General features: G+C 49.6%; 12 protein-coding genes across 13 annotated transcripts; 6 read left to right on the top strand and 6 right to left on the bottom strand.

The window, feature by feature from the left end:
* Positions 1 to 517: 517 nt before the first annotated feature.
* TrAtP1_011030 (uncharacterized protein) lies at positions 518 to 1,194 on the bottom strand (the record flags this gene model as incomplete). Its single annotated transcript, XM_014093195.2, has 2 exons — positions 518 to 1,084; positions 1,180 to 1,194. The coding sequence occupies 2 exons, from the start codon at positions 1,192 to 1,194 to the stop codon at positions 518 to 520; spliced, it is 582 nt and encodes a 193-aa protein (XP_013948670.1).
* Positions 1,195 to 1,880: 686 nt separating this feature from the next.
* On the top strand, positions 1,881 to 2,264 carry TrAtP1_011029 (uncharacterized protein; the record flags this gene model as incomplete). The annotated part of the gene is made up of 1 exon (XM_014093194.2): positions 1,881 to 2,264. One exon carries the CDS (start codon positions 1,881 to 1,883, stop codon positions 2,262 to 2,264), a length of 384 nt encoding a protein of 127 aa, XP_013948669.2.
* A 756-nt stretch (positions 2,265 to 3,020) lies between these two features.
* On the bottom strand, positions 3,021 to 3,704 carry TrAtP1_011028 (uncharacterized protein; the record flags this gene model as incomplete). Its single annotated transcript, XM_014093193.2, has 5 exons — positions 3,021 to 3,129; positions 3,193 to 3,226; positions 3,300 to 3,336; positions 3,395 to 3,539; positions 3,613 to 3,704. 5 exons carry the CDS (start codon positions 3,702 to 3,704, stop codon positions 3,021 to 3,023), a joined length of 417 nt encoding a protein of 138 aa, XP_013948668.2.
* A 935-nt stretch (positions 3,705 to 4,639) lies between these two features.
* Positions 4,640 to 5,600, top strand: TrAtP1_011027 (uncharacterized protein; the record flags this gene model as incomplete). Its single annotated transcript, XM_014093192.2, has 4 exons — positions 4,640 to 4,996; positions 5,058 to 5,148; positions 5,206 to 5,310; positions 5,389 to 5,600. The coding sequence occupies 4 exons, from the start codon at positions 4,640 to 4,642 to the stop codon at positions 5,598 to 5,600; spliced, it is 765 nt and encodes a 254-aa protein (XP_013948667.2).
* Positions 5,601 to 5,681: 81 nt separating this feature from the next.
* Positions 5,682 to 6,179, top strand: TrAtP1_011026 (uncharacterized protein; the record flags this gene model as incomplete). Its single annotated transcript, XM_066114944.1, has 3 exons — positions 5,682 to 5,692; positions 5,747 to 5,907; positions 5,968 to 6,179. The coding sequence occupies 3 exons, from the start codon at positions 5,682 to 5,684 to the stop codon at positions 6,177 to 6,179; spliced, it is 384 nt and encodes a 127-aa protein (XP_065971041.1).
* A 371-nt stretch (positions 6,180 to 6,550) lies between these two features.
* On the top strand, positions 6,551 to 7,938 carry TrAtP1_011025 (uncharacterized protein; the record flags this gene model as incomplete). Its single annotated transcript, XM_014093191.2, has 5 exons — positions 6,551 to 6,801; positions 6,894 to 7,054; positions 7,132 to 7,561; positions 7,685 to 7,750; positions 7,833 to 7,938. The coding sequence occupies 5 exons, from the start codon at positions 6,551 to 6,553 to the stop codon at positions 7,936 to 7,938; spliced, it is 1,014 nt and encodes a 337-aa protein (XP_013948666.2).
* A 56-nt stretch (positions 7,939 to 7,994) lies between these two features.
* On the bottom strand, positions 7,995 to 10,656 carry TrAtP1_011024 (uncharacterized protein; the record flags this gene model as incomplete). Its single annotated transcript, XM_014093190.2, has 3 exons — positions 7,995 to 8,548; positions 8,630 to 10,388; positions 10,489 to 10,656. 3 exons carry the CDS (start codon positions 10,654 to 10,656, stop codon positions 7,995 to 7,997), a joined length of 2,481 nt encoding a protein of 826 aa, XP_013948665.2.
* Positions 10,657 to 10,745: 89 nt separating this feature from the next.
* On the top strand, positions 10,746 to 15,784 carry TrAtP1_011023 (uncharacterized protein). Its single transcript, XM_014093189.2, has 3 exons — positions 10,746 to 11,256; positions 11,315 to 13,333; positions 13,391 to 15,784. The coding sequence occupies exons 1-3, from the start codon at positions 10,956 to 10,958 to the stop codon at positions 13,828 to 13,830; spliced, it is 2,760 nt and encodes a 919-aa protein (XP_013948664.2). The 5' UTR covers positions 10,746 to 10,955; the 3' UTR covers positions 13,831 to 15,784.
* Positions 14,205 to 15,074, bottom strand: TrAtP1_011022 (uncharacterized protein; the record flags this gene model as incomplete). The annotated part of the gene is made up of 1 exon (XM_014093188.2): positions 14,205 to 15,074. The coding sequence occupies one exon, from the start codon at positions 15,072 to 15,074 to the stop codon at positions 14,205 to 14,207; it is 870 nt and encodes a 289-aa protein (XP_013948663.2).
* A 282-nt stretch (positions 15,785 to 16,066) lies between the features above and the next one.
* On the top strand, positions 16,067 to 22,497 carry TrAtP1_011021 (uncharacterized protein). 2 transcript variants are annotated; one of them, XM_066114943.1, is made up of 3 exons: positions 16,067 to 16,394; positions 16,508 to 18,900; positions 18,986 to 22,497. In XM_066114943.1, the coding sequence occupies exons 1-3, from the start codon at positions 16,363 to 16,365 to the stop codon at positions 19,912 to 19,914; spliced, it is 3,354 nt and encodes a 1,117-aa protein (XP_065971039.1). In that variant the 5' UTR covers positions 16,067 to 16,362; the 3' UTR covers positions 19,915 to 22,497. The 2 variants fall into 2 exon arrangements, with proteins under 2 accessions (XP_065971039.1, XP_065971040.1); XM_066114942.1 differs by having other exon boundaries at positions 16,067 to 18,900.
* On the bottom strand, positions 20,441 to 21,322 carry TrAtP1_011020 (uncharacterized protein; the record flags this gene model as incomplete). Its single annotated transcript, XM_014093186.1, has 1 exon — positions 20,441 to 21,322. One exon carries the CDS (start codon positions 21,320 to 21,322, stop codon positions 20,441 to 20,443), a length of 882 nt encoding a protein of 293 aa, XP_013948661.1.
* TrAtP1_011019 (uncharacterized protein) lies at positions 22,342 to 23,456 on the bottom strand (the record flags this gene model as incomplete). Its single annotated transcript, XM_066114941.1, has 2 exons — positions 23,309 to 23,456; positions 22,342 to 22,525 (listed from the first exon to the last, which is right to left on the bottom strand). The coding sequence occupies exons 1-2, from the start codon at positions 23,419 to 23,421 to the stop codon at positions 22,342 to 22,344; spliced, it is 297 nt and encodes a 98-aa protein (XP_065971038.1). The 5' UTR covers positions 23,422 to 23,456.
* Between the last annotated feature and the right edge of the window lie 101 nt (positions 23,457 to 23,557).

Below are 23,557 nucleotides of genomic sequence, written 5' to 3'. Positions count from 1 at the left end.
GGCAAGGGACCGTGATTAATATGGAGGCTAGCTTATATCCAATGTTCGCCTCCAGCACTTCTTTGTTTGGTTGGTGATAAAAGAATAGGCCAGAGAGGGTGTTGTACATATAGTACTTGGAGTTTCTCAAGGCATGGGAAGGCCAAAAAAAAAGGAAAGACAAAGAGAGAAGAAGAAAAAAATTATTTTTGATAAGGCGAAGGGAAAACAAATTATGCCAGCAACATGGAATAAAGGGGACACTGCTAGCTATACTATTCATCTCTGCTATTTTGGGCAAGGTGTTAGGCTTTGCCAAACATGATTGAAATCGCCCCAATTGAGGCGGAACAGTGTAAAACAACAAAGTCTTATTAGGCCCAGAATGTCGCTACTCTTCTTTATTATGCGTATCCCAATCCCAATTAATAACGTCAAAGAAGTAAACTCTGTATGTCTCGTACTATAATAGCCATTAAGCTGCCATGGGCTGATGCTGGTTATGCATACTGAAAACACCCCCGAGCTTGTCTTCTGGTCAATTCAAATTAACATGATGAGGACCGTTGTCAGAAAGAGCACGAGGTCCCAGCATCCAATCTTGCATGGCGAGCCACTCGCTCCAATTCGCCTCGGCCGCCTGTATCTCTTCCTCAGTGACGCCTTGGAGGGTGCGGAGGAAGGGCACCGTCTGGCCATTCTCCAAGTCGTAGCTGGTCTTGACTCTCAACCAAGTCTCGCTCTTGGCTGCGAAGAGGTAGTTTCTTCGCTCGTTCTGGTGTATGGAGCCGATGCCAGCATCCCAGGAATCACCGAAGAAGCCATGCAGGATGGCGGCGGTGTCGAATCCGGTAGCGACTAGACGGCGAACGTAGGGCACTAGAGAGATGTTTGTGTTGGGGGCAGGAAGACCAAGCGCAGATGTAGCGGAACCAAAAGATGGTGCGGAGGAGGTTGGGGTTTGTTGGAATGGTAATCGGATGTTGATGATGGCAGCAACAGCTTGAACTTCACTTGAATGCTGGCCACGCTGGAGGAAAAAAGAGGCACAGGCCTGATATGCGGGATACCAGTCGAAAAGGTCAAACTGTGCTTCTTGGAAGGGCTAAATAGAAGATGTGAGCTTTCTTGCTTCATCTTGAAAGTAGCTGGAGCAAGATATATTCAAGCCAAATAGAAATAGGGTACAAGTGAACTTACATGATGAAACGACATGGTGGCCACCAAACGCTATGGCCGTTCGTAGCTGGCGTAGTTTCTGCTTGTTGGCACCGGAAGTTAGCCGGTTGTGATCAGTCTGCTTTTTCAGGGGCAAATGCCAACACAGGACACCCCAATCTAGATCCACATGAGATGGCTGCATCGAAATCTTAGTCTCCATAGATTGCCGAAGAGGTCGCCCCAGAATCTCATGATGGGCCTGCTAGAAAGATGGCCCAATGCACGGGATCTAAACTTACACGCTTTGCCGCTTGCAGCTCCGCTGCAGTGAAGCCAAATGTGGAAAGAGGGGGGGTAAATGAAAGGTTTAGAAGAAGTGTTGCTTTTCTGCCTTGTGTCTCTGGCTCGCTCTCTTCTTTGTCTCTTTTCTGATCTTGGCAGTGAGCAAATAACAAAGGTATGAGAGCAGCGAAGAAGTCTTCAGCTTAAATATATATATATATATATATATATATATATATATATGGTGATACCAAGTGTATAGAGACATTGACCAGCGAGGAAGAGAGGGGGGAGCTCGGGGAATATAAAGTTGGTAGCACGCATCATGTGAGTGATGCCAACACATGTGATGGCTAAAGTCTTCTCTGTATCACGGCAATGTTAAACAGATGTGGAGCTAGACAACGATTTTCCCAGAGACAGGGTGGATGTGGATCGCGAGTGAAAGAGAGACCACCATGGGAACCAGCGAAAGAGCTCCAAAGCTACAGCGTGAACGGACTTTGAAGTGGAGTACCGTCATCCATTCAGAAGGTAGACCCAAGAAGATTCAGAAGCAGGGTCGAGCCAAGCACAGCCGGTGTAACCGCCAGGCAGGCCAGGCCCATGACGAGGTCTCAGAGCTTCGATATAACACGCTGCTATCAATCGGACAGCGGATATTGGTTCATATTCGACAGCATAGGCAAGAAGCCCAGCCTCCGGTGCGTAATGGCCGGGCGAATGTTTCACTTCCTTCACCAGAGACGTATGATAAGAAAAGCATGAGAGAGGAGGTCGGGGGTGCTGGGCTCGCGGCGCTCGCGGCTGGCCAAGATAAATCTAAGACATTTCGATGGTGAACCGATGTAGCAAAGTCCACGATCAGATCAGTTGGTGTCATCAGATGTTGGTGGCTTGATCGGCTTTATTGAAGCCCGCAGCAGCACCCCCTGTCGACGGAGAATGAGATGAGCAGGGACAGACCGGGGGGCCTGAGCCATCCGAGCTGAAAGCACCCCCACAAGGTCGACGGAATGGGCGAGCCGTGGCGAGGCAACGAGCGACACCAGCCGTTTGCCGGCTTTAGCAGATTGCCGGCCATTGTCCTTTGAACTATCCCATCCCTGCATGTAGGATTCAGCTACCAAGTCAGTTAGTACGACCCGGTACCTACATGGAGGGGGCCGCTAGGTACTGCAACTTTGCATGAGATTCCCGAGCTGCTTTGCCAGTCGGGAGCTTGGGTGACGAGTCGGCTGCTTACTTACATAAAAAGCAGGGGTATGTGTTTGTGGGATGTCACAGTTACTCGTACTTGTACTACAGTCGGACTGCTCGCCTCCAATAAGACAGGTCAGTCATGACTTGTACGATGTACGCACGGAGAAATAACATGAACGAAATCAATACTTACTTCCTAGCACAAGCGGTAGCATGATGAGTATAATCCACAACTTGGCATGATGTTTGCTGTTCGTGTTCCCGCACTCCGTGTGGAGTGGGGCGCATCATCCGTTGGACAAAGGAATACGTTGAGTAGAAATCAGTCAGAAGGGGCCAGTCATGTATCCAGACTTGTTCAATTGCGAGTTATCTATCATGGTGATTGCTGTGCGTTATGATGACGGTGTCTCTTGCTGAGCCTCAAACCATGCTTGAAGCTTCTTAAGTGCACGCCCGCGGTGCGATATTTTGTTCTTCTCAGCAGATTCCATCTCGGCGTAGCTGAGCAATAAGGTTAGATCACGATCACGATCACCGGTTAAAAGCAGTGGATAAGCGACTTACGTCTTCCCTTCAAATTCAAAGACCGGGTCCCATCCTAACAGAGGCGCCATTAGTACACATGTCATGTCATGCCCTGGAGAAGACGCTTGACTGGATCGATGTCTTACCAAAATTAGAAGGGCCTCGAGCAGGTACAATCCGACCCTAGGAGGAGGCATATGTCAGAATGGTGTCTTTTAATCAGGCGTCCGATTCAACTTACTGGTGTACGTCCTTGGAAGATGATGGGATCGCGCCCAGGCCCAGGGGAGTACGCAAAAGTACACACTGCCTCGGCGGATTTATCCTCGTAGGCTGCCAAAAGGTTGTTCAAGCCCTGGTGTCCGAGGCTATCGAGGAACCATTTGCTATAGTGCAGAGCGTATATGAGTTTCCAAGTCCACTTAGATCTCCCTCAATGTGTCGGATAGCTTAGCTCACATGTAAGGCCCAGGCAGTCCCTTCAAGGCGTTGAAACAAAGCGCTGTGTCCTCTACAAGCACTGGGCCGTTGACCTCGATGAAGTTTGCCATGTTAGCATTCGCTTTTCTTTTCTTTAATTTTCTTTTCCTTTCTTTTCTTGCGTCTAAAATCAGAGAAAGATGGCCATACTAAATCTGCAGCTCGGCGGCATTTGGAGTTGGCAACCTCTTCAATGGTTCCTTGGATTTCTTCAAGGTCCAGCGACTGGCTGCGGATCTCGATGCTCGGCTCCAAGATGGCTTTGACTTCTCTGAGCTTATTGGCGTTGCCGGTGATGAAGTGAATCGGGGGGGGCCATTTTGCGTGTGAGTGATATGCTATGCTGAGGGAAATGAACAATTTGGCAGCGGTTTGGTGTGTGTCTCAGTTCAAATGGTTGTAGCTGGATTCTTTTTTTGCGGGCTACCTGAGTGGTGGTGGTAGGTATCTTAGTATCAGATGGATACCAACCCAGATAATGTGCCGCGCGCCAAGAGAGCTTGGAGGGCACCAAAATACTGCTTTCAGCTCATCATATATGATCTGCATGAAAGAACTCATCTCACTGATGCTCGTTTCGGCTTTCTCATATTTTGCAAGTTGCAGGCATGATGCGCTGAACATGCCGCTAACATGTTTTACAGGCGCACAGCAGGGCTCTGGGCTGCGTAGCGCCAAGGACGCCTGTAAGTTCGGCGACTCCACAAGTATCAGTACCCGGCAGCGTCTCGCATCCAGGTACACGCCGCACGTCACGCGAGCCGTGCTTGCGGTATCAGGCACCATTTCGGTGTCGGCGGCCGGACCCTGGCTGAGACAAAGATGAAATCAGCTTTCAAAGAGCAATTCCCTCCTGCTGCGCCATACCGACGGGGGGAGGACGCCTGAAGCCTTCTTTCTTTCTTTCTCTTTTGGTTAATGCTCTCCTGTTCGCGACTTCTAGTTGATTCTACGCTGGTTGTCTCGGGCTGTGCATCTATCTAGTGCTTGAGACGATGTCACTGTCATGACACTGCAGCCTCTCCACGACGCCCCGGACCTCGTTGTCGATAAAGTCATGGCGATTGTCGAACGACATGAGATTTCGAGAGCATCGGATGATGCGCCCGAGTCTCGAGCCAGCAGCTCCATTGAGCGCCAGAGAACGGGCTCGACGTCGCGATCTGGACGGTCATTTCCAGCATTGTTGATTCCGGGGCAACCCAAGCGTGGCGTCTTCCGGCCAGCATTGAAACGGCTTCTCCCGGGACATGCACTGCGCACCAAGAAGGCGTCCGCTGTTCGAGGAATAATTGAAAAGTCACTGGATTCTTCAGACTCGTCAAATAGCCATCAAGGGACGCCGCAATCATCAAGACTTGGGGTTGGTCTATATGTAAAAACGCTCACTTCAGAATTATGACTAATAAGGAGATATGAGCTAGAAACTGCAACTTGGAAAATATGCTCACGAAGAGGAGATGCCGGTATGGCTAATTAAACTGCTGGAAAAGAAAGGAGCCGTCCGGGCAAGCGGTAAGACTCTTTTAAGCAGCTCCATTACACACCAAAGTTACTAACGATGCGTTGCAGGCGTGATACCAGCTCTAAAACACTTGCTTGAGTTGAGCGCACCCACTGAATATGCCTATCTATGCCATCCAGATGCCTTACACGTAGCAAAGGTCAGGAGAGAAGGTAGCCAAAGAATTTCCGTGTATAACAGACTCTACAGAGAGGAGAGTGCAGATGCTAATCTATCAATTGCTAATTTAGGTGGTTTTTGCGGCTATCGCAACATACAAGTTCTTGCTGCGCACATCATCGGAACCCAGACTGAGGGGTGGAAGCAGTTTGGGGACGATATCCCAAGCATCTTTGACATACAAGATTTCATTGAGACAGCATGGGATCGCGGGTACAACGTCAGAGGACGCATTGAGACTGGGGGGATCAGGGGGGACGCGCAAATTCATCGGGACACCTGAGGTATGGACTTTCTCGATGGTTGCCCCGTTCGGTCTACTCATGCTCATACTTCATCCTAGGCTCAAGCTCTTTTTTCCAGCATGGGATTCCCGTAAGTTTGTTCGAGTATATAACTGATATTTCCATGAGCCTAACCATGGTGCAGTTGTTCTGTGCAAGCCTTTAGAACCTCCAACGAGCAAGACGTCAATGCTGCAGGCCGCCTACTACAAGCAATTGAATATTATTTCCAACAGGGCGCGGCAGACTGTCTAACCCACAAGGTCCGATCTACTCAGCTCCCACCTATATATCTACAGCGACCCAGTAAGAAGCCCACCACAACAAGTTCACATTTGCTCGTTTGACTAATGGGCCGACTGCAAGGCCACTCTGTTACGATTGTTGGCTTGGAGAAGCTGAAGGATGGACATGTCCAACTCTTGGTGTTCGACCCCGAATTCCAGAGTTCTGAGGCTGTCACGAGCCTTGCAACCAAAACTACTCGCCGTAGACAGGCCAAGATTAACAGGCTTCTAGAGCCATACCGCCGCAGCGACACCCACCTAGAGCGATTCAAGGAGTTTGAGGTTCTATAGTAAGAAAAAGTCTCTCCTTCAAAACGAAGAGGAAAAATAAGCTAACTCGCTACCTAGTTTAACACAAAAACCAAGCATAATAGACTTATAATGTAGAAATATTAATCAATGCGTACAAAGGACGAATTAAAGCGCTACTGCAGTTGAAAACAAACTATAATTTTCATTAATTGCATACTTATTACATAATTCCAGAAACGCGCATTCTCCAACGAAATATTTCTTTCAGACTGCTTCGTAAAAGGGCTAGATGTCTGATCGTAATGCAGGGATATAGCAGTTGGCTTATACGCTTTCTGCTTCTCCAACTTTGAGCTTTTCCAGTATATGTTTCAGACACCCGCAAATTGCCAAGCTCCAGGACATGCAAGATGGCTGCACCAGACCTGGACGACTCATTGAAGAATTTAATGGACACTTACAATGAACTCAATTCTCACAGTGTGGAGGAGCTGTTTTCAGAGCCAAGTCCACTGGAGTTCATGCGCTACGTGGCTCGCAACACGCCTTTTGTGATACGAGGAGGAGCCTCGCACTGGAAAGCGACTCAAAAATGGAACTCGAGCTATCTAAAATCAGCGCTCGACGGTCAATCTGTCAACGTTGCCGTCACTCCTTTCGGGTAAGAACGAAGCTCTTGATTTTCTTTCGAAGAATGGATATCAGAAGACAAAAATCCTACGGCATGAATGTATAAGTAACTTCGCATCATAGCAATGCCGATGCGCCAACATTCTCTGCCGAACATCAGGCAACCGTCATTTCAAAGCCTCATGAAGAGATTCAGCGATTCAGCGACTTCTTTGCATATGTCACTCAGCAAGAGACAGACCCAGATTCTCCAAGCGACTCCGAAGTGAGATATGCCCAAACTCGTGAGTTGCAGACTGTCCCCCAACATGCTATTTCTACCGCTTCAGTCGAATTATTAGCTGACAGGGTTTGTGATAAGAAAACGATAATCTCCGAGACGAATATCTAGCTCTATATTCCGATGCCCAAAAAGACATTCCCTTTGCGCGCATAGCTCTTGAAAAAGAACCAGACGCCATCAATCTATGGATTGGAAACTCAAGGTCTACTACGGCTTTGCACAAGGACAATTTTGAAAACATCTTTGTGCAGATCGTGGGCAGGAAACACTTTGTCTTGCTACCTCCGCTTTTTCATGCTTGCGTTAATGAGAGGCCTGTTCTCCCCGCGACGTATATCCGACAAGGCGACGGCTTCGCTCTTCGTCTCGATCCTGATTCTCAGCCGGTGCCGTTGGCGACATGGGACCCGGACGATGCTGAAAGGAATTCTACACACGTGTCTGCTTTGGCGAAGCCCCTTCGTGTGACGCTGAACCCTGGAGATATGTTATATCTTCCAGCTATGTGGTGAGTAAACCGGTCATAACCCATTGGCAAATCGTCTTCCCCCAATCCTATGAACGCAAAAAAGCAGACCTTGTGTGTATCATATATATAGATTGCTCTTCTTCTTGCTAATCCTCATCCAAGGTATCATAAAGTCAAGCAGTCGTGTATCAGCGGTGGTGAAGGATTTGTTTTAGCTATCAACTATTGGTAAGTCTCAAAGACACATATATATACATGTGTTTGCGAGTTATACACACATTGCGCTCTAACTCTCTAACTTCTATATTAGGTATGATATGGAATTTAGCGGTCCCTTGTATCCAATGACTTCGTTCCTTCGGGAACTTGGAACCATCAAGCAGTCTATGTCTCGAACAGATGAATCAACGCTTTGAGTCTAGAGTTTCTCCCGCGGAGCCGAGCTAATATATACGGCCAAACGCGGCCTCTTTTACTTCTTCCTCTTTGCGATCCTCTTTTGCGCTCTCAGCTCCTTCTTCATTCTAGCATCAACAATTCTGTATCGCCCCTTTACACCCTTGGGTCTGCCCTGGATACCCCTGTTCAATCCCTTGGCAACGACGAGCTTGGCGGGCTGTCGAGGCTTCTGTTTTCCAGCTTTGCTGATGAGTTTAGAGATGCTCTCCGCCTTCTCCTTCTCCGTCATGCCTTCATCAGCCGCAAGCATGTCTGACTTCTTCTTCAGTTTCTCGAATCTCTGGGCTGTCTTGAACTTCTTTCGAGCCTTTGCTTCTCGCACTTTCTTGATTGGTCGGGCGTTGAAGGCTCTCAGCTTTTCCTTGATCGCCATCGCGGCGGCCTTTGTAATTGGCTTTTGAGGCTTGTCATGTTTGCCTTCATCATCCATAAACCAATCCGGCAGGCCATCTCTATCTCGGAAAGCACGCTTGTTGAACCCATCGTCGATAGCATCATGGGTTGTCTTCTGTCCCGTGGCAAGCTGATGCGCAAGCGTCATTGCTTCGGCCGTGATAATATCGATGTCTATCCAAGTTAGCTTCATTAATTTATTTCTGTGGTACCGTTTTTAACGATAGGAATAGCGGTGCAAAAAAAAAAACTTACCAAGTCTTCCATCCGATCGTCGTTTGTCTGCTTCTTCCCAGTCATCGTTCTCCGCTCTAACGACTTCGAATCCGTTGTCATCCATTGATTCGTCGTCGTCACTCGCGACACCGTTTAGGGTTACAGACTGCGTTGCTTTCTCTGTGGGTAGAGTCTGTTGACGTGTCTTCGTACCAGATGCTTGAACTGTCGCATCATTTTCCCCCAGCAGTGACCCTTCAGTTATCTCTTTGAAGATATCTTGGTTGAAGAAAGCAGCCGCTCTTTTTGATAGTCCATCCTGGATTTCCTCTGCGCTGCCATCCAAGTCCGTCAAGAGTCCGGCCGCAGGCCCAGATTCGTCGTCGTCGTCATCAGATGTGTCATCCTCCTCTTCAAATTCGCTTGCGTCACTCTCTGCCTTCTCATCCGCTGAAAGGCCTTCCCACTCATCATCACCATGTTCCTTTCTCACCTTTTTCGCACGATACTTGGTGTCCGTCTCTAGTTTCCGCTCTCTGTATTGTTCATACATAGCATCAAGATCTTTCTCCAAATCATCTTCCTCGCTGTCGCTTTCAACTGGATCTGCGGTAGCTGCCAGCGTCTCGTCTGGATTGGAATCTTTCGAGTTTGACACTACGGCCATTTTACCCCGAGTGAAGCGGTTCATACCATTTGTCTTGTCCATGCGCTTCAAGGAGAACATGGCTCCTTCTCCTTGTGGTCCTGATTCTTCCATTCCAATATCCATGGGCGCCATCATGTTCAACTGCATTCTGATGATTTCTCGGCGCTTTTTCTCGTTCTCTTTGCGCTTCTCTCGCTTCTTCTTGGAATTCTCCGAGTCTTTCATAGCTTGTAATTCTTCTTGGATTCGCAGCTCTTCATCCATTGATTCCACTCCAGCCACCTCCTCGGAGACTTCAGGGGCCGTCGACTTTTTTGTTGAGAGGCCGAAAATCTCTCGCACTCTTAATCTCCATTTGAGAAGCAATTTGAATTCTTTTCGCCCGAGAACCTTCAGATCGTCACAACACTGTCGGATCTCTGGGGTTGTTTCAGGAAGTTTATCCAAAGCGGCCAGCGCAATGTCGCCATTGGGCGCTTGAGCAAAGGAGATTTTATTGGAGGAACCAAGAATTGCGATCGGATCGTTCGTCTGGATGAAGGCGCTGGCGGATACTTCCTTGAACTGAGTCCAATCGCCTTCCTCATAACCGTCACGCTTTCGCTTCTTCACTTCTGGGTTATAGACCTTGGCTTCGTTGTTTGGAGCAGCGCCGGATAGCTCTGCAAAAACCGATCTTGGATCCAAGAACCGAGGGTCCATGTGCTTTGGCGCTTTGTATCCGCGGCAGACGACGAAGATTTCGGCCGAGACATTTCGAGACGACGGGGGCTTAGTGGCTTCGACCTTTGTGAATAGCTGGTTCAGGACCCATAGCAATGGGTTATAATCTTTCGATCTGAAAACCTTGGTCACGAACGTGCCTCCCTCCACGAGAAACTCGGTCGCCAGCTTCATGGACTGCAGCGCAAGTTCTGCTTGGTTGAAAGAGTCTTGAGCCCACGCGGTACCGACGTTCGGGGCACCATCGTGTAAAACTGTGTCCGCTTTCCATGTCTTGAGGTGTTGTCGGATGGTAGCGCGACACTTTTCTGTAGTAATATCGCTCTGGAAAGTAATGACTCTGGGAATAGGCTTGATGGGCGCCAAGTCGACGCCAACAATCAAACTATTAACAGGCATAACCTCTGCAGCAACTTGACACCATGACTAGAGTATCATTAGCATGACCGTGAGGAAAAGAAAGCTGAAGAAAAAGAAGAGGAAAATCAAGTCAAATCGAATATGGTGAAAACAAGAAGCAACTTACTCCAGGCGCGGCGCAAAGATCCAGCAGGACTTTGCTCTTCTCCAAGAAGCCATACTTCTTGTTCAATTGGATTAACTTGAATGCAGCACGGGCACGGTAACCTTTTTCTTTGGCAAGCTTGTACCACTTATCAAGACGGCCTTTGCCGTGCTTTTTTTGAATCGCCATGATGCTGAGGAAACGCCAATCACGCAGATGAATCCCAAGCGTTCTGCCAGACTCTCGAGCAATCCAGAAATTTTGTCGGAGAGTTGCGCCGATAACGCCATCACGTGGCGATAAGAGGTGGGCTGGTTTCAACGCCCAGCGCATTAGGTACCTACCATATATTGGGATCAATGCGGCGCCGCCATGCCCTCTATCACTGCTCCAACATCACTATAACTTCTCGACTCTCTTCCAGGCGTGGTGCGAGGCCACATGGTCGTCAATAGAACAATTGCCCAGACTGGAAGAGCCCGACCACGATGAGCGGCCGGTTCCTCGCAGCTAGTCTGCGGCCTGTAGCGGCGCGAAATACCTCCACCGCAGCCGTCCGCCACTTACACCGATTTCCAACTGGAGGGCTACTCCGAGCAGATGCCTCGATTCGAGAAACTAGAAAACGCATGTGGTATGGGGGCAACTCTATCCACAACCTGGTCATTGCTCGAAATGCGTCTTTTGTCCGGCTTTTGCCCAAATTGGTGGTCAAGTTTGCCAGAGTCCCTGCCTTGTTTGGCGGCTTGGCCATTGGTGGCTTTGCTTGGGTTCAGTATCAGGCCACACGTATGTGACTTTCATCTCCAATCATGCCTTACGAGCGATGTTGGCTGACTGATTGCAGAGGCTGGCAATTATGCCATCTCACTCTTCAGCACAACTTTTGACACAGTGAGCGGTACGGCATCCAGCCTATACGGATCTGCCAAAGATGTCGCGGATCAAACACGCCAAGGCTGGGAAAGCACGAAAGAACGACTAGAGGCCCCCGATTGGTTGAAGAACATGCTAGGAAAGAATGAGGAAACCGGCTCTGGCGGCTCAGGGGGACCTAATGGCGATCCTAAACACAGTAAAGTCGGCGCTGCTGCTGCCGTGGGTGCTTCAGCTGCCGCTGTTGGTTACGAGAAAACTGAAAACGACGATTCGCGAGATCCATTACAAGCCTCCAAGGATGATCAGATGATGGTATTAACGAAAAAGATGATTGAGATTCGGAGCATACTGCAAAAGGTCGGCCAGTCCAGCTCTCTCACTCTGCCATCCATCGTTGTCATTGGTTCGCAATCGTCTGGAAAGAGCTCAGTGTTGGAAGCCATCGTGGGCCACGAATTTTTACCAAAGGGAAGCAATATGGTTACTCGCAGACCGATTGAATTGACCCTGGTCAACACACCCGAGTCGGTTGAGGAATATGGAGAGTTTCCAGACCTCGGTTTACGCAAAATCTCCGACTTTTCTTCGATCCAGCGAACTTTGACAGAGCTAAACTTGGCTGTTTCGGACGCAGAATGTGTCTCAGACGACCCCATTCACTTGACGATATATTCGCGCAACGTTCCTGACCTTTCTCTCATCGATCTCCCCGGCTACATCCAGGTTGTGGGACAGAACCAACCCTTGCAGCTGAAGCAGAAGATATCTGAGTTATGTGACAAATACATCCAACCACCCAACGTGATTCTCGCCATATCTGCTGCGGATGTCGATTTAGCAAACTCGGCAGCCCTTAGAGCGTCGCGGAGAGTCGATCCCCGAGGCGAACGAACTATTGGAGTCATTACCAAGATGGATTTGGTAGATCCTTCCCGCGGTGCCAACATTCTTAACGATACACAATATCCTCTACGGCTGGGTTACGTCGGAGTTGTGACAAAGGCACCGCTCTCACAAGGCTTGTTCAAGATGGGTTCTTCAGATCTACTTGCAGCGATCTCCAAGAATGAAAATTCCTACTTTTCATCGCATCCTCTTGAGTTTGGGCCAGACGCAGGCGTCAATGTGGGCACATTGAATCTTCGAAAGACATTAATGCGTGTGCTGGAACAGACCATGTCATCTAGCTTGCAGAGCACAAGCGATGCCATTAGACAGGAACTGGAAGAGGCAACCTATGAATTCAAAGTTCAGTACAACGATCGCCCTCTCTCTGCGGAATCCTACCTTGCCGAAAGCCTCGATGCTTTCAAGCATTCGTTTAAACAGTTTACCGAAGAATTTGGGCGCCCAGAAATGCATGAGGTTTTGAAGAGTGCTCTTGATCAGAAAGTACTGGACCTGCTAGCCGCGCGTTACTGGAACAAGCCAGTGACAGATTTGGCGCAGGCGAAGTTGGACCTCGACAACCTCGCTGACCTCCCCAAGTCCGATCCCGATTCTCTTTACTGGCGTCGTCAGCTAGATGCTTCGACTTCGGCTCTTACGAAGCTAGGAGTTGGGCGCTTGGCAACCACGGTCATCGCGGCATCTCTCCAAGCCCATGTTGATAAATTGCTGACAAACTCGAGTTTTGTGAGCCATCCTTTCGCCAAGAAAGCCATCACTGATGCCGCATCAACCATTCTCAACGAAAGATTCTACAGCACCAGTGATCAGGTTGAAAACTGCATCAAACCCTTCAAGTTTGACATTGAGGTCGATGAAAGAGAGTGGAATCAAGGCCGCGAGCACGTTGGCACTGTTCTCAAGAAGGAGTTGCAAGATTGCGAGGCTGCTCTGGCCAGCTTGGAGCCAGCTGTCGGGGGCCGCAGGAAGCTAAAGGAAGTAATGGCCTTTGTGGACAAGGCGCGAAAGGGTGACATCGTTGTAGAGGGCGATGGGCGAAGCGGCGCGGGCGGCTTTAGCGCTGCCCTCCTGAGTAAAGGTCAGTTTCCGAGGAGTCATATGCATAGGTTGTTCATGATGCTAACATCGATTATAGGGAGAGAGGCTATCTTTCTTCGAGACAGAGCCGACCTTATCAAGATGCGAATGCTGGCCGTCAAATCGAAGCAGTGCAACAATCCTAAAAACAAATATTATTGCCCGGAAGTCTTTTTGGACGCCGCAGCTACAAAGTTGGCTTCCACAGCTGTTCTCTTCCTCAACGTAGAATTACTGTCAGAGTTTTACTACAATTTCCCACGAGAGCTAGATCTTCGTCTCGGACGGCATCTATCCGCAGAGGAGGTTGAGAAGTTCGCCAAGGAAGATCCTAAGATCCGTCGCCACCTCGATGTCATCCGGAGGAAAGAGCTATTGGAATTGGTCCTCGAGAAAATGGATAGTCTCCGGCAATTAGAAGGAAGAGACAGAGACCATGGAACGAATTCAAGAAGAGGAGGAGCTAACAAGGACCGTGGACGATGGGGGCTCTTCTGAGCCAATCATCACAAGACCCAGATTGCAGGCATTCTGCACATGTTAGCTATTGTATACCATGTTCGGCTATATGAGGTTGGATGTGTGGTGATGATAGTTCTCCACTAAGTCATGTTTACTCTTCATCTGCAAAGTCCCTTTGTTTACGTTCCCGTGTATAAAGCGCTATGACCATCCCCTATGAAGACATGAATGACAGTTACGCAATGAGAAAAGGAAAAGAAAGAGGGAAAAGGAAAGAGTTTTAGGATTAGATCTGAATTACAGTCTATTGATTTATCAAATATGTATATATGTATATGTATATGCGTCGACGCAACTCAACCATTTCGTTTGCAGAGTATAACTCAGTGGATTCACCATGCAATAATCTTTCAAATCGTAGCATCAACAGTCGTTTCTAGAGTCACTTCCCACCTCACATTGCCTCCGTTGCCATAGCCTTCCCCTAATCTATTCTGTATCAAAGTTGATATCCGATTGCGCAGCTTTCCCAGTGCCAGTTCATCATATCCATTCGTAATGATGACTTTCAAGTTGGCCATGCACAAGCCATAGTGGACTTGCCAGAATTGGGCACCGTCTATGCGAGCAATACCTGATTCGGATTCGATTTCACGGAGAACGGCTGTGACACCAACATCGCCTCTGTTGCCGCCATAAGACATGAGGAGCATTAGTCCCTGGGCAACAGCAACACGCATGCCCAAACTGAACATTGCAAGAGAAATAACGGCGCAGATCAGCCGGTCGAGCCAGTCGTACAAGGAAATAGATAGCAAGGGCAACAAAGCAATTAGGGCGGAGAAGAAGAGGGTGAAAAAGTGGAAAGGGTTGGAGAGTATGCTGGGCAGGGTAGCCAGATATGAAACTCTCATGACCTTGGCAATCCGAGCATGATTTTTCAACCCGTAAGCGGACACAAGTGTACTCGCAATTGCAGCAGCTGACACAAGATCAAGAGAGTTGGAGGAGACATGGTCGTGAGCATGTTCATGTTCGTGGTGAGCCTCGTGGTCTCCAACCGACTCGAGGATGTGTTTTAGATTGTGTGAGAGCAGGTCGAACCCTCCAAACAGGAGGAAAATAGACATAGCGAAGCCCGCAAGGATCTCTGCTCGTTCAAGGCCAAAGGGGTGTCTAATGCTGCTGCGACGCCACACTTCGAAATTGCCTAGCACGTCGACCACCACGCAAACAGCAGCGCTGCCCGCGTCGAAGAAGACGAGGTGAGACAAGGCCATGGCAGCAAGAGAGCCCCCCCGACCTGTAGAATATGAACATGGCAATGGCGACATGGCACAGGCCCCAGTAGAGACGCATGCGCTGGTCTCGTTGTAAGCTCTTCCAGGCCTCTTTTAAGGTGGGCGTGGGGAGCGATGCGGGGAGGACGGGAGGCGGTCTTGGAGGCGGCTCTTGGAAGATTTGATGCTGGGCCGACACGCTGCTATGCTTATACCGGTGCCCGCGACGCTGGCCGACGTTCTGTCGTTGGAGCGGTCAGTTTGAGGGAACAAGCGCGCATCTCGATACGTTGTGTAGGCATGTGTAACGAACCGATTTGACAGGGGTTGTCGATATCACCTGCGTCTGGAAATTGAAGGGATTGGGAGCAGCCGCTGCTTGGCTGCCGCCCTGTGTAGAGTCTGCCTCCGATCCCATTGGTGCGTGGATGCGTGGATGCGTGGATGCGTGATGCGTGGGTGGACGCGGAAGATGAAATCGCTGTCGCTGTTCGAGATTGGCTGAGGCAGCCGCTCAATCTGCCCCTCGACCTGGGCGGTGTCGGCGTCGCTAAACAGCGGGTGTCGGTGTATCGGTATTTGAAGAGGCGTCTAGGAAGATGAAGCGAGTCTGGCCAGTGCTTGGATTTCCCTCAGCTGGCGGTCTGTTCACTCTGCCATTGCTGTAGCCCTCGCAGATCGCAGTCGCATGTCCGCCGACTGTGGTTGGGTGAGGCCGTCAAGAAAGCGGCGCTGGACCTACGGCGTCGCTGCGGCGAGGAAAATACAGGGGTACCCTGCAACGCTGCGAGCATTCTCCGCACTTTTACTTTTGCATCTACGCAGAATATACTTGTAAGGCTTACTGTACTGTTTAATCTCAAGAGCAGCGGTCAAAGCGGAAATGGATGAAGAGTTAGCAATCGCACACGTGCTCAATGGTCGAGTATGATATGCCTGTATATATTCTGTGTTATTAGTAGTATCTGTCTCTTTAATGGTTTGGTGCCACTGTGAGGTGGTTAGCCGCCGTTGATTCAGTAGCTTAAGCTGTTTACTATGTACCACATACTTCGTACCACATGCTCACAGTATGGGGGCATTTCTGCAAAGCTGAGACCTGGCCACGGCAATACTAAAGTAGGTACGGCCAAATCGCGTTAGGATCGAGGCCCAGATCTCCGATCATGTCTATATACTGGGGCCACCTGACAGCTGCCGCGCCAATCGGTCGTTCGGTCTTGAGCTGCGGAGGCTTCTCGCACCACCTCATCGCGCAACCAGCAGTTCAATCGATGCCGAGATCCAGATGATCTGGTACCTGCTCTATCCGCTGCGAGGGTGAGGACACGCTCGATCCCATTCCCTCGCTACTCTTGCTCTAGATAGCGCCATCCACCTCCAATCCCATCCCATCCCAAGCTGAGTGTTGACCATGGATATCTGCGCCATAGAACAACAGAGGCTCCTGTCCTCGCACCGTCTCACCCATTCCGGCGGGCTGTTGCTCGCTACGGCCGAAATGCGTCTCGCAATGCCATCCGGACGCTGCTGGCCTCGGCCGGCGTTGCCTCCCTGCTGATCTACCCGGTGCCGTTCCTGTACACCACCGACTTCATCATCGCAGCCTCAAACCTCCCTCATCATGTATGGACCGCCGCCCAGCCTCTCCGCTACGACGCGGCCATCGTGCCCGACATCACCATGCGCTCCATCTGGATCCATTCGAGCTACATGCAGGCCCTGAGCCCGGATGTCCTCCTGTCGGCTCTCGAGCTGCAGGACGAGCTTCTAGGCACGACGAAAGACTTTGGCCCTGCCAGGTATTCTGGCTTGCCTCCTCCCGACGACCCCAATGCTCTCTTATCGCCAGCCCAGCGCGATGCCCTCCACGTCGTCAATGGCCTGACCGACCAGTCGTGGGCATTTCAATCGCCCCTGCTGTACTGGAACTGCTCCCGCGAACGCATCCTGGCCGACGACGATATTCTGGCAACGGTCAACGACAGGAAGAACCAGTCCACGCCGGCAAACATCACCTTACGGCACTCCATTGTTTTTAGTGGCAAGCGATTTGAAGATCGCCGTTTGCTAGCCGCCGATGCCCTCGTCATCACGCTCTTATACCGAAGTGCGTCGCCCGTTGGTCACCAGTGGGAACAGATTGCGCCATCTTTGCCCTCCAAGGTAGGTGACAAGTGGGACATGTATCCTGCCAATGGTCAAGTCTCAGGCAGCCAGCTCTATGAGTTCAAATTCAGACCGATCACTGCGCAGGATTCCATCATTTTTGCCGTCGCCTATGCCGTCGCCCTCTTGTACTTCCTTATAAATCTAACAAAGCTTCGCGCAATCAAGTCCAAGGTTGGCCTTATAATCACCGTCATTGCCCAGATATTCCTCTCGATCGTGTCCAGCCTCACTGTCTGCGCTTTTCTGAACCTCGACCTTTCCCGTATTCCGCGAGCCGCATACCCCTTGATAGTGCTCATCATGAGCCTGGAGCATGTCCTTCGACTGATGAATGCCTTGATTCGCACCCCTTCGGAAGACAGTACGAGCAACAGAATAGGGTATGCTTTTGGCGAGATTGCGCCTGCTGCCTTGGCAACCTCTATCCAAAACTGCGCGATTCTAGTAGCCTTATCATGCGTTGTCTCACCGGGCGTCTCCGAGTTCTGCATCTTTGCGGCTGTTGCAATTGTACTGGATACGTTTTATCTATCTACCTTCTTCCTTTCTGTTCTCAGTGTTGATGTGCGTCGGATGGAGCTTGGGGATGCTCTCGCAAAAGAGTCCATGCGTCGTAATCGCATTTCGAACCAGAAGCGCAATTCCTCCTGGGTGAAGCGCATACTCGAAGGGAAAATTGCATTGTCAACGAGAGTTGCTGGAACAATTGTCGTCCTGGGCTTCGTATTCATCGCCCAATCCCATTTTTTTGGCGATGGGGATATTTCGCGGCGGCTATCCCAGCTATACGGCGGCAAAAGTCTAGAGCCCGGCATCTCATCTCCTTCAAAGACGTCTCTCCTCAAGGAAATCCATCAAGCCAGGAGTCCTACGTCTTGGCTACTGCTGCAAGACCACGATGCAGCTCACGAGATCATTCGCATCATAAACCCTTCAGCCTATAGCTACATAGCCAGAGTCTATGAGCCTCTGGTTTTTGTAAAAAAGGGGTCCAATCGAGTACCTCGGATGAAAGAGTCCATTCTATCCCCGGCAGTACTCGACTTTATCAATCATCAGCTCACTGCGCTCGTTTTCATCGACTTCCTTGTAGTCTATCTGCTTCGCCGACTTACAACCTATCTCTTACCAGATGACAAGGCGAAGCGAGAAGGGCTCAGCGATCCTAGCGAGGAGACGAGCCTAGAGGTTGTCACACTATCTGGAGGGCATAGCCTTGATATAGCCATACTCGCATATTCCTCTGGGGGATACGTTGTGTCTGTTGGCTTGGACCGTAAAATCTGTCTCTGGGATCTCAACAATGAGAATCGATGCTACACAATCTCTGACCCGGAAAGAGATATCGGTATAAAATTTCCCGTGCTTTCGATTGCCATTAACGAAGACTCGGACTGGCTGGCAATTCTGTCGTCGGATGCTGTCACCTTTTGGAACATTGCAACCAACGTGCGGGGCCCTATTGTGGCTATAGAAACCTTCAACCAGAAGCCTACTGCTTTCTTTTTAGAGCCGAATTCATCATTAGACATCCCAAAGCCCGTTATAGTATGGAAGAATGGAACCGTCGTAGATCTTGAGCCGACGTCAGGAGAAAGCAGCGAGTTCACACTTTGCTCCGGGCTAACTTGTGCCCGCCAACTTCTAAGTACAGGTGAGTCGAGCGTCCGTTCATCCCATTTTTGAAGCGCAGGCTTAAAGTCAGGGCTGACCAACGAGGCTTTATTTCTATCCTACAGCTGGCGAGCACCAAAGACCCAGTGTTTTCCTCATCGCAACATCTCGAAGTGGAGATATACATATTGTAGAAAGAATTGGATTGTCGTGGGGGGATCCCACAATTTATACGGGAAAGATTGCGGGCGATGAAATACACCAAGTTGTACCTCTTTCGCCCCTACCTTACTTTCTTGCATCGTCAAAGTCGGATGTTCATCTCATAAACCTGAATGATGGATCCACTGCTTGGAGCTTTCCCACGGAGAACTTGCGCCCGCGTTCGCTCGACTGTGCTTTTTCCTATCATCGGGCATCGAACGCCATATCAATAGGGCTCAAATCTTTCACACTCAGCTACCAGGCGCTGGACTCTGGCGACGGTATCCTACACACGTTTATACCTCATGAGGACGATGACGCTATCTTTCTGCAGAATTATGGTGTTGATCGAGCTATTAGCGGGTGGTGCGGTTGGTCTGAAGCTGTACAAACAAAGAAACGCATAGACAAGCCCGGCGTTTGGAGAGTTCTGCATGATGGAAGTGCAATTGGGCTCCGTCGCCGGCCCCGTACCGAGCCAAGGAATCGACAGCAGCAAGCCATCTCGAATGTGCGGAACCGCTTACCGAACGCAAAGAGTCAGGAAGTCGGGGCTTTCAACTGCTGGGAGCTATGGAGAGCGGCGTCTGGTGACCGGCAAGATATAGACGAGGTCACGCCTCTTTTCCCTAGTGACCAAGACCCAGGGCAAATGATTGTCTGCGAACCGGGGCCCGGTGTCAAAATTGGGGAGTCGTCCGTCGCCTTTGCATTTGGGAATGTTATTAAGCTGGCACAATTGAGCGGGCACAAGATCTCGGGAATCAATGAGATCAGCCATGAATCGCTGATGAATATGCCTGCGAGACGCCGGAAGGGAGGGACGGTGGCCAGGCCAACAGGGACATAAAGCCTTAGCAGCTGTGCCAAGTTATATACATGAACATGTATTAATGAGCAAAGCTCAGCTTTCGCCATTATTGATTGATGCCAATAAGCCATGTGAGGACGCTGCAAGGGAGCCAGCCTTGGGAGGTTTTATACGGTTATATCATAACATCACCGATCGTTGGATACGAATTGTTTCCGTTATATACCGGAAGAATGCCTAAGGCGTATCATAATCAGCTGTGTTAGCTGGAGAGATGGTAGTTCAAGAGAAGAGGGGGGAAAACACCTAAACACTAACTAAATACAGGGATATATGTATACCAAGATTAGCTATCAATATGCTGTTTGCTTTGTCGATTAGCGGCTATGCTCTCTGCACGCTGAAGGAGGAGTACACTGGGAGAAAATAAAATACACATGAGAAGTCGTTTCGTAAATGAGCTCGGCCAACCTGATCAAGACATCAGAATGGCATAACCCTGTCGTGCTCGACAAGGGGGTTTGGATTCAAGCCCGCTCGCTCTCATCACCACACCTATTACAGACTATATTGGATTTTCCATGCCGATGGGAGGAGTAGCCTCAGCAGAATGGACAGAGTGTGGCGCTTGGGCTTTGCTGTGAAGCGTGTTGCTAGATCCAAGGCCACGCTTCATCATCTTGCCCAAAACGGTGACCAATTCACACGCATCCCGAAACATGTCGTCATCCATGCCTTCAGTAGCTTCATATACCTCATTGATCGTGTTTCTCGCCAGACTGCGGCTGCCATTGGCGTCATGGACACATTCGTAGAGAAACGCGGCGTATTCCGTCTTAACAGATAAGCGCAGAGAGTGAGAGCCCCAGAGCAGTCTATCAGCCAATTGCGCAGCTTCTTCGAAATACTGGTGGGCTGTGGGCAGGTAGTCCTTGGCAGGCAGCAGGAAAGAGAGAGAGAGGGCCGAAACAGGAGCTTCAAAACCAGGAGGAGGGCCGACGGGACCCCCCTCTAGAGTATGTCGCATTGTTTGTTCATAGTCGTCTGCGCTAATGATGTCTTTCTCTCGTTCAGCGGACACAGCATCGGGATCCCAGCCCGGCATATTGGATACGCGAGGCTGGTTTCGAAACAGGACAAAGATGTGGTGGAAGCTGGCGCGTAGCTTATAGGCCAAAACCTTTAACTCGACGCAGTTGCTGACGAAAGGAATGACATATTCTTGCAGCATTTTGAGGCCTTCACGCGCTAGCCAAAGGATGCGCATGATGTTTTCGTGGAGGGTGGCATCTGGCTTGCGCTGCTTCTTCACCTCGACGAGCTTCTCAGAAAGCCTAAGCGAGAGGCCCAAGATCTTGAAGAGAGTTGATGAGAGTATGGTGTTGTCATTTTCGACTGCCCTGGCTAATCGCCCCAGATACTTTTGGTCCACCTCTGATGACGCCATGGAAGAACAATATCTCTGCCTGTTCAGTTGAGTCCGAAGATGTCGATGATTCGGGTTATCATTTGATGATAAGGTTTAATGAAATGGCAGGAGCAGAAGAGCAGCAATGATAGCTACAGCGCCTCTTTTATGCGATAGTATGATGAATATATAACAAAAAAGTATGGGTTGGGCAATTATTGATCAATGTACAGTGTCTGAGAACTGAGAAGGGGTCAATCTTGATAAGCAGCAGTCGACGAAAGCTGTTGCAGGCGCTAGAGAATATATCCCAAAATTGTGTATGCAGATAGAGATGCCTGAAGGCCAGCCACTTTGTCAGTAAAGATTCCACATTGAACAAACGTATAAACAAAATATGCGCGAGAGGAGGAGAGATGAGCGGAGGAAGAAAGGTGTCAGGCCGCCAGAAAGTATCTAGTGAGGTGATCTGTAGGGTCGCAGCTGTTGCAATTCAGGTTGTCCAGTCACAATACAAGCAGAAATCATTCTAAGCTGCTGTCCTAGGAGCGTCACGGCATCATCATGCTCAGGAGCAATATACCGCCAAGCTTGCTCGTTTTGCAGTGGTTTCGGCTTGGCGGCATAAGATGTAGAAGACACGGTTCGCTGGTAGAAGTTCCATCGCTGCGTACCACTTACTGTTTGCTATGTGAGAACCAACAGACAGGATGACAAGAGAGCTGAGGATGCGAGACTGTCACTGATTCAACCAGTCCGCCTGAAGAAGAGCTCGGCGCCTGAATTTGCATCTGATGTTCACTTCCAGCCTTCAACAAGGCGCAAGTTTCCGTCACTTGTGCCTCGAAGCCTTGCCTCTCGCGCAATCGGAATCAACGTGTGCCATGGTGCTTGTGTCTTGTGTGCTGTGAGACAAAGGAAGACGGCGCTGCAGAAGGCGTCGCGCAACCTACCGAGGACTGGAGCGCAAAAGCTCTTCTCTTGATGCCGGCCGACCGCAATTGGCTTCGATTTGGATGAAGGCGATGTCTGATGCTGGTAGCCTTGGCTCAGTGGGGCTATTCAGAAGGGCAGCGTCGGTCTTGTTGGCGCGTGGTGATGGTGACGATGGTTGGTGTTGGCGGTGATGGTGATGGAGATGGCGGTGGTGATGGTGACGGCGGTGATGACGCCGATGATGATCGCAGCAAGCAGGTTGCGCTCGCGTACCTGCTATGGATGATGTTACAGGAATTACCACAGCTGAGTTCACGCGCTTGGCAGGGATTAGCGATGCAGGGGCCCGAGTTTGGACTGGGGTCCCTTGCTGCTGTAAACTGCCTAGTACGATTGAGGCAGCATCGTGGGGTTGTAAATCAACGTTGGTGATGGCTGTGACGAGTACAAGTATGTAAAAAGAGCTACTTTCACACCGAGTTTTCGTCTATCGTGGGTTGACTGGGAACAACAAAGGCTAAAGCTGCATGTTGGATGTTGCTGGATATTAAGAAAAGAAGAAAAGAAAAGAAAAACAATTCCGTTTCTTAGGCGTAGGCAGTATACAATACCAAGTAGGTATTCATAGCCAGGGGCGGATGACAGACAAGTCACTAATCAAGGCAAGAGACACTTTCTGCTAAATAATAAGGGAAAACATTTATATTCAGAAGGTGGTCTTATGTACTGCATAGCTCTCTGATGTAGAAGCATGCATGATGACTTTAAATATCCCCATGTCCGTCCTTCTCATAATCCTGAGTACCAGCTCAACAGTGTCTCATCTAGTCATGCCATCATAACTCCCCAGAGACGATTGGAGCAGAAAAAGCCAAATATCGCAAATTGCTGGATAAGAGGCCTGAAAATATTATAATTGTTGCAAGAGAAATTGGCGGAGAAAAATCCGAGTTGAGAGCTTGCCATGAGATGCCGCGGGAAAACTGCTCAAGGAAATTTGCAGCGACGAGTGTAAGTTGTCTGTTGGGCTCCGCCTGTTTTTTTTTTCTGTTTTTTTTTTTTTTCTGTTGTTTTGTTTGGTTTGTTTACATGATGGTGCAGCCAAGGTAGCCGATAAACTGAGACGTGGCGGGAGAGTTCTGCGGAGACTGGCCCTTCTTAGCCTGGACGGCGGAAAAGGATTGAACGCCCTCGGAAGCCATTGTGTTGTTTAGAGTGTGGTGAAAGCGTAAAAGCTTTGTAAAGAGATTGGAATTAGATGTTTGAGTGTTGGAAGTGTGAAGATGCTGTGGTTGATGAGATAGTCTTCTTGCAGCGCATCACCGAACCTTTTTATCC

The sequence above is a fragment of the Trichoderma atroviride genome, chromosome 6 (assembly GCF_020647795.1).
Source record: "Trichoderma atroviride chromosome 6, complete sequence".
Lineage (NCBI taxonomy): Eukaryota > Fungi > Ascomycota > Sordariomycetes > Hypocreales > Hypocreaceae > Trichoderma > Trichoderma atroviride.
The sequence above is the reverse complement of the archived record's forward strand: the minus strand, read 5'-3'. Positions and strand labels throughout refer to the sequence as shown.

Bases quoted from the DNA above. Each gene is read 5' to 3' on its own strand.
- TrAtP1_011023 (XM_014093189.2), top strand. From the start codon at position 10,956: ATGAGCGGCCGGTTCCTCGCAGCTAGTCTGCGGCCTGTAGCGGCGCGA. The intron at 11,257-11,314 runs GTATGTGACTTT...GACTGATTGCAG, and splicing joins GGTTCAGTATCAGGCCACAC to AGGCTGGCAATTATGCCATC. The intron at 13,334-13,390 runs GTCAGTTTCCGA...CATCGATTATAG, and splicing joins CGCTGCCCTCCTGAGTAAAG to GGAGAGAGGCTATCTTTCTT.
- TrAtP1_011021 (XM_066114943.1), top strand. From the start codon at position 16,363: ATGATCTGGTACCTGCTCTATCCGCTGCGAGG. The intron at 16,395-16,507 runs GTGAGGACACGC...TCTGCGCCATAG, and splicing joins CTGCTCTATCCGCTGCGAGG to AACAACAGAGGCTCCTGTCC. The intron at 18,901-18,985 runs GTGAGTCGAGCG...TCTATCCTACAG, and splicing joins CCGCCAACTTCTAAGTACAG to CTGGCGAGCACCAAAGACCC.